This window comes from Aethalodelphis obliquidens, unplaced genomic scaffold, assembly GCF_003676395.1.
Source record: "Aethalodelphis obliquidens isolate GAN/ISIS:26980383/991018 unplaced genomic scaffold, ASM367639v1 scaffold3, whole genome shotgun sequence".
Taxonomy (NCBI): Eukaryota; Metazoa; Chordata; class Mammalia; order Artiodactyla; family Delphinidae; genus Aethalodelphis; species Aethalodelphis obliquidens.
In genome coordinates, this window is record NW_020837947.1 from 46,733,314 (window position 1) to 46,747,343 (window position 14,030).

The window sequence follows — 14,030 nt, forward strand, 5'->3', positions numbered from 1 at the left end:
CCTGTTTCTTACACTCATCAGCTCTGCCATGCTCTCATTCAGTAGGTCTTAAGAAGAGGGAGTGGGAGATAGCATTTCAGAACCCCTTTGGGGAGTGTTCCCAAATCCCATGCCTCATATACAGCTATAAGAATGCTCCCTAGGCGTCCAGGGCTACATCTCAGGATAAATGGGTAAGGAAAGAGGAAAAATGAGTATGCGTATTTTGAAGAGATTCTCTAGATGGTTTTGGTAACAGTCCTCTCTCTCTCTCTCTCTCTCTCACTGAGAACCAGTAGTACAATTAATGTCCAAAAGAGAGAGAGAAAGAGAGAAAGTCGTCTTCAGTGATTCCTTTTTTATCAACTGGTCAGTTATTAGAGTGCTACATTGAGAAAAAGCACAAACCTATTATTTAACCTATTCTTTATACCATCTCCTCTCCTGAAAAGTAAACTAATTCCATGAGTTTGGATTTTCTGAATCCCTTTTTGGTATTTACACCTAACACTCTTTTTTAAGTTGCTTTGGGCTTTGCTCAAACAAGAATGGCCTTGGCAAGCAAGGGTGCAGGACTCCCACTGAATGATTCCTGGCAAGACGTTTCCCATCCTCCCTCAGCTGCTCACAACTTTCTAAGATAAAAGTGCTTTCACTGTAAGAGTCTCACAGAGAGGCCTTCTTATTTTTAACATAAATGCCATTAATATCCTCCCCACTGTGTTTAGGCAGTGAAATGATGTGTGGTGTCCTCAAGACAGGGAGGGAAGGGGCAGAAGGGACCGGTCAGACATACAGTCCCGCATCCCCACATCTGCAGCGCGCTCACTTCACCACAGCATGCTGCTTACTGCCCTGGGTGGAGCTCACAGATTCAGCCTGGGGCTCAAAAGGTAAACCTTAAATACCATCTCATTTCCGAGGAAAACACCCTCCATCTCTAAAAGTGTAGCTCTGGAACTCTTTTTAAAAAGCCACAATGTCTATGGTACATAGAAAAATCTCTGTATTTTGAGGGCATTGTTATTGTGATTATTAAATTTGCAAAATGTGGATAATTCTTTTGCTAAAGAGGTGTGCGATTTTCCCCCTTTTACTGTAAGAGAAGAGGGAAGTGAAAGGTGAGGGACCATATGAATGTCATCCTTTAAGAGGGACTTCTAGAGATGGTCAGATGACCCTCGGCTGATTAATGTTGGTGACACGCTTTTTCTGTATTTCCTTATTTGGGGACCCAGGAACATGAGCCACCTGATTTACTCATTATCTGGCTCAGTGGGGGTGAGAGGATTGTTCATCAGCCAGGGATGGAGATTTTTCTCCTCAATGTCTGAGGTTTAACTCAGTTTAGTCAGATAAGGATTGAGCAATATTACCAGCTAATGGGTGTTGTATGGGTCCTGAAGGGGGAATTAATGGCCTTAAATAGAGTCCTGCTGACCAAATGCAAGTTCCTCCAGAAGTGAGTAATCTCAGCCCTAAGGGCTCAGTCCTACAAAATCACACAGGGGTGCGGATTAGGGTTCTGTCAGTGACAGTGGGGGGCCTGGCACAGGACGTCATGCCCACCTCGCATGTGGCATTGTAGATGATAAATCCCCTGGCCCACATCAGAGGTTCCTGGAACCTGCCATTAATCAGCAAGGCTCAGTCAAATCTGCTGCTTAGCCTGGACCTGGATTGATAGGATGGAGGAGAGAGCACTAGTTTGGGAAGTGGAAGTACCGTGTTGAGATGTAGCATCAGCCTGGGTGGCTGTCTCTCAGCTGTAGCCCTTTACGATCTCCTGGGCAAGTTATTTGATGTCTAAGTGGCTATTTCCACATCTCCAGAAAGGAAAAAATGAAAATACCCACCTCATAGGACTGTTGTGAGTAATACTGTGAAGTTTTTAGTATGGCACCTGGCACTTAATAAATGCTCAATAAAAATTAACTGGTGGGCTTCCCTGGTGGCGCAGAGGTTGAGAGTCCGCCTGCCGATGCAGGGGATGCGGGTTCGTGCCCCGGTCCGGGAAGACCCCACATGACGCGGAGCGGCTGGGCCCGTGAGCCATGGCCGCTGAGCTTGCACGTCCGGAGCCTGTGCTCCGCAGTGGGAGAGGCCGCAATGGTGAGAGGCCCGCGTACCGAAAAAAAAAAAAAAAAAAAAAAAATTAACTGGTAACAGTACGAGTCATTGTGCCTATTGTCCTGTTGCCACTGCTGGCATAATGTGTGCTTGGGACAAGCTGGCTCATTTCCCTGAATCTCAGTTTCCTTAGCTAGAAATAGTGCCCTTTATTGATTGTTTCCTGTGTCCTCTCTCAGCCTCGTAACTACCCTGAGAGGAGGTCGTATTTTGCATATGAGGAAACTGTGACTTATCTAAAGTCACATCACTGCTAAGTGGGGGAACCAGGACTTGGAAAGTTTGGCTTAAAAATCCGGATTCTTCTCCCATTCTGCTTTTCTCGAATGTCTTCTAAGAGTCTCCTATTTTAAACATTGACAATTAATAAATTAGATGAACTTCTGATATGGAGAAGAAAAATGGTTAGTCTGTTAAGTAGATTCCCTTTGACAGGAGGCTGCATTTACAAAGGTGCTGGAAGTAAGCATCCCTTCTAAGGCCTTTCATCTGCATTGGGGGAGGATCACTTTGAGCAACTTTCATTTCTCCTTCTCTTTCCCATCCACCCTTCCTCTCACCCTGTTCTTTTAAAAAGAATCCACTGAGGTCTTTTACATCAAAAATTGACCTGACAATCCAGGTAACTCTTTTTCAAAATAGAAATGACCACACAAACAGATCGGTGGGAAGAGTTAGGGATGCAGTACATCTAAGACATGTTCTCTTGTCCTCAATGAAGTCAAGGCTAGGGGAGGAGACAAACCTGAAAACCATTCATTGCAAGACAGAAAAAATGAAAAGCTAAAGAGAGGGCAAGCAGAGGCTCTTCAAAAGCGTAGTGAAAGGAGTGGTTTCCTTCCCACAGGGGGGCTGGATCATCCCACAGGAGGTGGCCTTAACTGCTTTTGATTTGTTTGACTCTGGGACTGAGAGGGGGGTTCTGTTTTGAGTTTACTCATCAAGTTGTTAAATTGTCCCAATTAAACTTCATCTAATATGTTCTCAATGAATTTGTAAACTCAGATCTCTCCACAAGATCTTTCCAAAATATGCAGCTGATTTGCATCGATATCTATCTCATTAGTTCAAACAAGAACACTCTGGGTGTTTCTGTACCTAAAGATCATTTAATCGGGGTGATTTTCAAGTCTGACTGTGTGTAAGTATCTCCTGGAAACCTTTGGATTCCCTAGCCCTCCCTCACCTGCTCCGTGCCCCACTGAAAAGAGACCTCTCAGGTCAGGCCTGGGGACCCATATTTTGATTCCCCGTTGGGTTCTCACACCAGTCCTCTCACTGACTTGTGAACTACTGCTCTATTTCAACTTTTAATACCACACCCGCAAAATACAAAACAGTGATTCTCAAACTGGGGCTCAAGAGCCACTGACTGGTGTCCTTGGAAATATTCGTGGAGGTTCATGGGTTCTCAGTGACACAAAAGTGTTTCATTTCAGTGATAATCTTGAGAAAAAAGTTCATTGAAACATGTTCTGGACTTTCTGAAGTACCATTTTATAATAAAGAGGGATCTATCTGCCTCAGAGCTGAGGAGAAAATAATGGCTGATGGTGTGTCAGTGAGACATTACAGACAACTGGAGGCCGAGTGACATGACAGTGAGGCACACAGAGTCATGACATAGCACAGGGCAGGTCATGCATGCTGAACTCAAACAATCCTCTACCACATCACATTACAAGTAACCATTCAGTTGCAACGACATCATCCGTTGCCCTGAATTAATAGTGTTCATTTGAATTCGATCCATTTTATAGTTTTGTTTTATTTGGAAAATTTATCTTGGTTTTTCAAGATGTATACAAGTCATAGACATAAGGAGTTACTACTTAGTTTTATGTTTGAAATATTTAAAGGTAATTTAAATGAACACTGGAAGAGATATTCTGTATGAATGTTTTTCTTTTCACAAGGATCCATACTATATACAATTTTGAGCAACACTGGTCTAAACATAAGACACGAGCCTCTTCTAGTACTGTGCAGAGCAGCTCAAAGCACGCTTGTCTTCCCAGTAAGGTCCATGTTACTTAGCCTGCTCTGGGCCCTGCCTGTCTCTTCCCAAAGTCCTTTCTCACCTCACAATTTAAACTCCCCATGCTGGACCTGCTGCTCTTAAAGTCCACCAGGTCAACTGTAGAGCTTACCACATTTTATTACATTTAGATGATGATGATGATGATGATGATAAAAATAATAACTAACATTTATTGAGTGCTTACTCTATGCCAGGCACTGTTGTAAGCAGTTCACTTGCAATGATACATTTAAACTTCAAAATAAAATCCTATGAGATACCATTTTCATCCTTATTTACAGAGAAAGAAAGTGAGACACAGAGAGGTTAAGCCACTTGTTCAAAATCAAACAATTTTTTAAAATCTCATTGAAATATGAGCTTCTCAGCAGAAGTAGCATCTTATTTATTTCTCTATCCATTCTTCCTCCATTGCAGTGTCTAAAACATTGTAGGCACTGAGTTATATTTGCTTCTATAATACTTTTTTAAAACTTTTTTTTACTAAAAAAAACCCAGAATTTTTAATGTTCCTTTAAGAAGGCACGATGTAGTGACAAGAGTCAGTCATTTCTTGCCCCATTTGATCCCCCACTTCCCACCCCATGCCTGGAAAATCAAAGACCCAGAATTGAATAGAGGTTGCAAATGAAAGTCATCTTCTGATGCAAATAATTATAAAATGCACAACCGAATGGACAGGCGTTTTGAATTCTCATTCTCATTCCAGAATGACCTACCCTCTGCTCCTAAGTAGTACATTTTAAAGATGACAGACCTGAGACTAAGAGCTATGAAGAGACTTAATCTAAGGTCACACAATTGACCCTCAATGTTCAACACAAAGTTTTCAGTTAATAAACATATATGATGTCAATGCCTTAGTATTCCACATTGTCTCTTGAGGCAGCTTTAACAGTGTACCTTTATCCATTCAATTCTGCAGGGGATTGAGAGACATGCTAAAACCGTATGAGGTTTTATCATGTGGATCTTATTGCTTAAGGATCAGGAAAGAAGAATGGGGCAAATTAAAGCAAATTCAGGGAGACCTGAAAATCCTAACAGGAAGGGCCGAACATAGTATCATCAGGGACGATGATGACAGTGATAATGATTTTGATGATGACCTTGATGTTAGAAAACAATAATAAAGGGAGGAAGAAGAAGAAGAAGTTAACATTTATTGAGGCTTATATTATGATTCAGGGCTTTAGCCTGATTCTTTCTGCAGGCGTCAAGTTTTTCAAACTTAAGGTATCTGCCCTGTTATCTGTATAGAATTCTTATTACTCCCCACTCTCTGCCCCATTTCTGGATTCTGGCTCTGTGACCTGGAATGGGTTACTTATATTTTCCTAGCCTTAGCTCCCAGTCATTCGTAGAGAAGTAGAGAGCATTTATATGGCATCTACTATGTAACAGGTGCTTTTTTTTTTCTTCATTTAATTTAACCCAGATGACAGCTACAGAGTGACATCCCCCGCCAGAAAAGCTTCTATGCCACCTGGGCTGGGAATTTTGGCACCTTTGATAAAGGCATTCAGTAAGAGGTATATGGCCTTGGGAAGAGAAGAAGAGGAGAAGGAGCAGAGGAGAGGGAAAGCACTACAAAAATTCCCAAAATAATAGTTTCTGGTCAAAAGCATTTTTTTCCAAAAAACGTATCTTTTTGTTTTCCATTTTTCCCAAATGATATGATCACTGACTGAAATGACAAAGTTTGTATGTCACAGTTCTTTCATTTACACTGTAATTTTATCAGCTCTATTTTCTCCAAGTGAATCAAGTCATTAATAAAGCTAGAAACAAGATTATGGAAGAAAATAAAAGTGCACCAGTACTGGGTACCTGGGCTCCAATGCTGACTCTAAATCCGACTCCTTGTCCTTTTGTATCCTTTGTAATTTGCTCTTCGAGGACAGGAATTAGGTGTATTAATAGATAGCATTTAATTACTCAACTGTTAGATCATTAATGGACTTATTAGTTAACTCATTAACGCCAGATTTGTGGAGTGGAAAGAGCATAAGCTTGGAGTCCCATACGATGCTTGAGCCCTGAAGCAGTGAACCAATTGTCAAGCTTCTCCACGCTGTAGTTTCCTCATCTATAAAGTCAGGGTTAGAGGGTGCCATGAGTACAAAACCTTCGTGTGCTCATTCTATAAAATCTGTAGGGTTGAAGTTGGGACTGTGACTTCAGAATTGCCTCTGAGCCTACCACCAAAAGATATTCTTGAAATTCAAAGTAACTCAAAGTAGGTTTCCACTGTGGTTGAGATTCTGACTAGTAGAAGACCAGGGGACCACCTATGGAGATCAAATACAGTGGAATTAAACAGAGAAAAGGAAGCAACTGGCATCTGGCTTCTGTGAGCTTGGACAAGTCCATTCACTCCCAGACCTCAGGCTTCGCAGCTGCACACTGAAGTGGCAGATCTGAGTCCCATTTTAGTGAGCCTAAGTATCTAATATTCTGTTTGGTGAACTGCAGCACAGGATAGAAATTCAATCCAGCCATGTGTTCCATAGAGGAATGATTTATGCTGACTTGGGGACAAGAGGGCCTGTGAACCAAAGGTACAAAGACATGAGTATGAATAATAAAATTTATCAAACATTTCCTCAGGGGCATGTCTCTTTGTGGGTTGTGTGGCACTTACATTCATTCTTATATTTTTCATAGTCCTTGACTTCTAGAGTTTGTGTAATTATGCCTAATTCTTTTCCTGTTCTTTCAGTGCATAGGCTATGTGTTTTTCGTCTTCCTGTCTCTTTGTGCCTTACACAAAATAGACATGAATTGTCCTTCTGTTGGATGAATTCACTCATTCATTTATAGCAGCAGCAGTGTGGTCCAGGGCAGAGCAAAGGAAAGAGCATCAGGGTCAGAAGGTCTGGGTCTTACGCTGTCACTTCCTAGCATGTGAGCCTGGAAAACCAAAGTAGCCTCTCAGCCTCGGAATGCCAAGCCTGTGTGCCCTACCTCCCAGGTGTCTGTGGTAACTAAATGAATTTACCTGGGTGAAGTCATGAGATACGTTGCAAGTGACTGAACATACACCATCATGACAACTACATCAAAAAACTGAGACATAGGAATAAAACCTGGAAAAACATATGCAAAATGTTGAACAGTGATTGTTAAGGTCTTGGGATTACAGATGTGATTTTTTTTTCATTTCTCTATTTTTCAAATCTTCTGAATCATGATTCTTTTACTTTAAATGGAAGCATTTAAAAAGGTGGTGTCCTATTATTGCTGGCTGGGTCTTATTGGTGTCCTTGGAAAGTCTTCTCTTCCTTTCCACTCCCAAGGCATAGGTCCCACCCCAGGCCCTCCCCACCCAACCCTGGTCTCCCATTCCAGCCCCGAGTCCATCCTGAACTCTGATGCCAACACCAGCTTCATTCACCGTCACTTTTATCACTCAGAAACCTTCACTGGCTCTCTTCTTTTTCTTTCTCATCAAAACTAACTCCTGTGCCTGACCTTCAGTCCCATGACGGTGTGACTGCACATTCCTTCCAGCCACTCCCAAAGCATCTTCAGCCCACCTTAGCCAGTCTTCAACACTGATTTAGGTCCATAGCAGAGAGGGGGCCACAGCCAGCCAAAAAGTGTGTAGTTTGCCTCAAAAAGTATTCTTACAAAGTTTGAGCCAACCTTTAAAAACTGAGATTTCACATAAAAATCCGAATTTCAACTTTTTCCTTTAAAAATAAGATCTGACAACATAGATCCTTCATTCCCTCAAGGCTACAGTATAGAAACAGTTGATAGGAGCTGAGAAGCAGCTACCCCCTTAGGTGGGGCCTGTGGGCCCATCACTCAGAGCAGGGCCTCTGCTGGCCGACAGGTTACCTTTTGGAAAAAGTAGAGAAAGGGTCTTTTCCTCTGATCAGAGGCAGCCCCCCCCAGAGTGCATAGCTTGGCAAGGCCAGCAAAGGCTGGAAGTAGTTCACCCTCTGCTCTCCACCGGGGCTGGAGTCTCTCATTAAGGCCAGCTGGCATGACTGTAGGCCTCAGCTCTGCCTCCACAGCAAATACAGTTAGGCACCTGGCCTCTGTAGGCTCATATATCTGAAACATACAGAATAATGGCCATCTGGCCCCAGCTCTGTTTATCTGTGGTACTCCCAGCTCTGCCCTCTGCTTTGTCTCCGCACTGTCTTCCTTCAGTCACAAGATGGCTGCAAGAGCTAAGTGTGCTGCCTGCCTCTTCATTCACCTGCAGAGGGAGAGAAGACCTTCACACAAGCCTCAAACAAGAGCCCTGAGTCCACTCCAGCTGAGTCACTCCTGAGCCAAACCATTTCGGCCAGGACAATGCCAGGCACTGGTTGGCTCAGGTTTAGGTTATCAGAACAATTCACTATGGCAAGGTAGAATACATACCAGTGTTTCTCAGTAAAGGTATTACTAACATTTTGTCCAGGACAATTCTTAGCTATGCCCTAGTGGCATATCTCACGGCCAAATGTAGCATATCTAGTACCACCATCGTATGCCAGCTGTGCACCCCAGTCATTGGAGTGACCAGAAATGCCCCCACCCTGGTCATATCCAGACACTCCTGCACCTGAAGGTCTCGCCGAACTGAATGGGCTGCAACACAATGGGGAGGGGTAGTTCCTTAAAAACAAAGTCTGGTCCTATCAGGAAGATGGGAGAGTGGGAATTAATTCTGGGAGAGCAATACACAAATATCCATTACACTTTCTTCTAGGTAGGAAAGAAGCTAAAAAGGAAGAAAACTATGGATGCTAAATTTTTAACATGTGATTCCCCTTCAGATGTGCTCCTGGTTACTATGGAAACCCCTTGCTGATTGGAAGCACCTGTAAGAAATGTGACTGCAGTGGAAATTCAGATCCTAACCTGATCTTTGAAGACTGTGATGAGGTCACTGGCCAGTGTAGGAATTGCTTACGCAACACCACCGGATTCAAGTGTGAACACTGCGCACCTGGCTACTATGGGGATGCCAGGAGAGCCAAGAACTGTGCAGGTATGGTTCTGTGCGTGCTGCAGCAGCTACCCAGCCAGCACATGTGTGATAGGAGCAGGGTCTCTGTCAGTGCTGGATTTAGATGAATTTATCTTGGGGAAATATTGCAATTACCCCCTTGACACTTTTCCAGGGCAATATAGGAATGTGCATCCCATACTTCTAGGGGTAGGTATTTTTATCAAGACTAATGTAGCTTAGCTCATGGGTAGAATGAACCATGAGACACTAACACTAGTGAACTTTTGTCTTATCATCTTTATGTCCTTTCAATTTTGATCAAATAAGTAAATCAGACTTCCATAGATTACCTGTCATTGACCAGAGGACTGAATGAAAGTTTGCATGTTTGACATCAATTTTCTTACTCTGCAAGCTATGTGTCTCTTTTTAGTTACGTTTGGTAAAATCAACATTTCAGTGAAATAGATTAGCAAGCCATAGGTAGTTTAATCATCCCCCTATTTCCTCAAATTATCAGAGTAAATATTTCAGGGATAATATATCTTCCTGGTCAGACTTCAGTTAGACTGAAAGGTACAAATTTTATTCAGGATTTCTCCAATCCATTTGCCTCAGAGAGTGAAGCTCTTCAGAAGAAAAGTTAAATTGCCTTCCTCTAGGACTAAAGGGGGGCTGAGACTGAATATTCCTTCTCTTATGTGACTTTGAGGGGAAGAAGAGTGAGGGAGAGTTATTGTGCTCTTGTGGCATGCTTCATTTGGAGATTCTCTCACTGAAACAGATTTCCACTTGAAGAGATTTTTAAGAAGTGAAGAGTTTGAAACTGAGAAGAAAACAAATATGATCTGCAGAAGCAATACAAGTAAACATGTTTCCAGGAAAGCTATGTGCACAGAAGCGTAACCCCGAGAATAACAGAGTGGAGAGAGGAGCTCTGTGCCCAGTCAGACTAAAGAGAGAGAAAGTGGGCATCAGAAAGAGTGTTGGCAAAATCAAAGACTTAAACATTGACATCCTGATTCTCAAAATATTGACTCATATCAATATGTCAACTCATGTTTCAGTTACAGAGATGCAGATCAGTCTTAGAAAAGAAGCTGATGCTAGAAGCAATAAAGCATGATCTTGCTGAATTGTTTAATAAATCTACATTTTGTGGAACATTAAACAGCCAAAATGTAATAAATGTATGTTACCCTTGAAGCTAATTTTTTATGATTATTCTGTTAAGACAGTTAAGAGGTGGGAGGAAATTCACAATTCCAGCTTATTGCTAGCCTAGATAGCTTAAGAAATCCTTTGTAAATATTAAAAATTAATCTCCACTCCAGAAGCAGCCACATAGCACAGGGAGATCAGCTCAGTGCTTTGTGACCACCTAGAAGGGTGGAATAGGGAGGGTGGGAGAGAGACGCAAGAGGGAGGAGATATGGGGATATATGTATATGTATAGCTGATTCACTTTGTTATACAGCAGAAACTAACACACCACTGTAAAGCAATTATACTTCGATGAAGATGTTAAAAAAAATTAATCTCCACTCCAAAACTCAGTGGAAAATGAACAGTCTAGTGAGATTGGGGTTTTGTTTTTGGTTTTTTCCAAAAGGCATTCTTGAAAATTATCAGTAGATTAATAATAGGCGCCCAGATCTTCTAAATTTATGTAAATATGGTCCTAATTCTTTCCACGACATTGTTGCTAGCTATCCCACTGATAGCTGTCATTTGGAGGTTTGGAGTCAGTCTTGCCGAGAGTCAAGCACTGTGGGACCCAAGAATCGCTCTTGGGTCTCCTCACTCACACCTGGCAGTAATCAAACCTGGAGCTGGATTAACTGGAGAATTTGACTGTGATGAAAGGATGGCTTTCAGATTCCAGCTGAATGATGGACTCTGTGATCATTTTGTACCTTATGAAACTGACCAGGAGCTCTTTGGACTGAAGCAGTTGCAGAGTCATGTCAGAATCTCAAATAGTTGGGAAAGGAATCCTAGAACATTTAGATTTACTTTTGCCCCAGAGTCACCTTTGAAAATCTCCCTGAGCTGGGGCTTAATTGGGTGAGAGGAATAATCACTAAATCATGTATTCCACACGATCTTAAGAAAGAATATAATTAATCCCCATTGAAGAATTATATACCAATAGCCAGTATTTCTACAAACCACAAAAACATTGCCATACTTTAGGCATTAAGAAATGAATCCCTAATCTCTTGTTTTTGTTTCCCACAGTGTGCAGTTGTGGGGGAGGCCCATGTGACAGCGTAACCGGAGAATGCTTGGAAGAAGGTTCTGAACCCCCTACAGGCATGGACTGCCCAACCATAAGTAAAAATAACAGTACATGATCGACTAACCGCACTTTCTCTAATGTGCTGCAGGTGTAGGATTAAGAAAAGCTATGCAATACTCTCTCTAGAAACTGCCTGAGTCCAACCCTTGGCTTTAACCCTGTCTGTGCCTCAACCAAATGGACCCTAAACAAAAGGCATTCAGTCCACTTGATTCCAATGGGCAGATAGGTGATTTACATTTAAACAGCTCTATTTTAGAAAATTTATTTTATCAAGTCTTTAAGTTCGGCATCTTACTTAGTAGGTAAAGGCTAAGTTGGAAATACAGTTCCCAGTGACTGAGTTCATTTTAGCTCCTTTTTCTATATTATCTCTTCAGGTCCTCAGATAAAGTAATCCACAGACTACGCTTTACAACATTGGGGAAACTGAGATGCCAAGAGATTTAAGTGGCTTTTCTCAAATCACTCTAAATCTGAAGTGGCACAGAAATATAATATTCAGGCCTTATGAAATGGAGCTGCCTTTTCTTTCCTGCCCCTCTGGTTATTCAAATCATGAGTATTCCTAATGGTGCAAGAACCTGCTGAAACATTTCAAAACAAATGCCCAGACCCGGTCTCAATGACTTCTCAAGCATCCTTCAAGCCCTTAGCCTAGAGAAGTCCATGATTGATTTTTTAGAAGGATTTAAGGAAAGCTTTGCCTTAGAAAACCTTCTATCAAGAAAGTAATATTTGGCTTTAGGTAGAGTGGTTTAAAGACTGCTTTAATATTAGATATCCCGTCCCCCAAACAAAAGTATCTTGGCCGCTCAGTCCCTCTAGGCACAAGAGATTAATATTACTGAAGGTGACATAGGATGGGAGGCACAAGCAGGACAGAGTTTATACACTGACAGCATAGGTGACCCCCTAAGCAAGGTCACTTTAAAGACATCAATGTGCCTGCTTGGCCCTACGCATCTTTTCCACCAGCCTGATGTACTGGCTGGGGAGCCATTCCTTTGAGAGAGCATATGAGGAAGTCTGCGTTGAACTTCAAATAACAAATTAACATATTAACAACCATTAACACTTTAGTCTCCATTTATCAGTTCTCTAGAAGAGAGTGCAGTCTGGGGGAAAGAGATTGGGAACAGAAAAGTTTCAAAGGGTGTCCTTTGTGTGTGTGTCACAGGAGGGCGCTGGGTCCTGGGGGTGATGACAGTGGTCAGAGGAACTCAAACGTGAAATGCAGGAAGCAGCGAGAAACTGCCACCTACCTAACCATGTGTGCAGGTTCGTCAGCTATCAGGGAGTGATATTCGCAAACAGTGATGTCCTGCAGACCTGCTTCTGCTGAACCATTCATCCCGACAGGAGGTCGGGCCATGGGGAGGCGCTGAGACATCCCTGGGGTGAGGTGAAGGCATTAGAGCCTGAATAGGCAGTAAGAAAAGCTGCTAGGAGAGGGGGAATACCTGGCACGTTCCATCTTCACTAGCCGGCACCAAGCAGAAGCCCAAAGCCTGACATGGAGAGAGTCATCCCAGATAGCTTTCCTACCACCAAAGAAGAGTGGAGAGAGGGTTCTCCTTTGCCACCCATCTCTCAGATGCCTTGCCCTTTGTGCTTCCTTTCTTTCTCAGCTCAGCCTTTAGTGTTCATGTTAACCTAATTTTCACTTGCATGTGTTTGTTTTTTTGTTACGTTTTAAGTGCTCGATTAACACTTTAGCTCATCTTAGGCCCTACTCTGTTTTGAGTGTAAGGACTAGTTCCTGGCCCAGAACAACTCCTCAGGAAACAAAATTACAAGCAGTATTAACCAAGAAAGTGCATATAATAATCGACTTAAAGCAGCATGCTTCCCAGCTGACCTTTGATTTTGAAGAAATGACATACCCACTTTACCCCCAGGCTGTGATAAGTGCATCTGGGATCTGACTGATGACCTTCGGTTAGCAGCGCTCTCCATTGAAGAAAGCAAATCTGGTCTGTTGAGTGTGTCATCTGGTGCCGCTGCTCATAGGCATGTGAATGAAATCAACTCCACCATCTACCTCCTCAAAGTATGCAGGAATGGTATACCTTCTGTGTATTTTCATTCTGGTTTCATAGGGTCACTCCTGGTAATTCCTGTCCATTTTGGTATGAGTCCAGTGGTTATATTACAGATTGTTAGACCTAGGAAATTATGAAAAGTTGATTACAGTCATGAACTCCAGCCTAAACCAAGAGCTGTCATCTATTAAAAAGGTTAATATGGAAAATGAAATGACTAAAAAACTAGTATCTATGTACAAAGCTATTGATGGAGGAGAAACACTCTTATTTCAGTGGAGCTGTACATTGGTTATTCAAGTCAACACTGCAGACATACCATTACCTTAGCTTCAGTTTGCTGTGTTTTCAGGAGTTTCTCTAAAAACTAACACACACACTCTCATTCTCTCTTCCCTCCTTCTTCCCTCCCTCTCTCTTCTGCCCTTACCTTTCCTTCTCACTGACACACATTCTTTCTCATCTCACACACACACTCAAATACACAGGCACACTCACATGCTCTGTTTCTCTGCTTAGATCTAGTGGTTAACATCTAATAAGCAAGTGAAAGGCAGGCAATAGTCAAAAACCGTAACA

The 14,030-nt window shown here is 42.3% G+C and overlaps 1 protein-coding gene across 5 annotated transcripts in view; it reads left to right on the plus strand.

Annotated features, from left to right (window-relative positions):
* Positions 1-14,030, plus strand: part of LAMA4 (laminin subunit alpha 4) — a 151,521-nt gene that overhangs the window by 57,930 nt on the left and 79,561 nt on the right. For 2 of the 5 annotated variants that reach the window (XM_027088304.1, XM_027088295.1), the window contains exons 6-8: positions 8,929-9,143; positions 11,346-11,441; positions 13,308-13,459. In XM_027088304.1, the coding sequence (XP_026944105.1) occupies positions 8,929-9,143; positions 11,346-11,441; positions 13,308-13,459 (463 nt within the window). Of the gene's footprint in view, positions 1-8,928; positions 9,144-11,345; positions 11,442-13,307; positions 13,473-14,030 lie in introns of those variants that run through there. The other 3 variants (XM_027088310.1, XM_027088321.1, XM_027088323.1) reach the window with 3 other exon arrangements.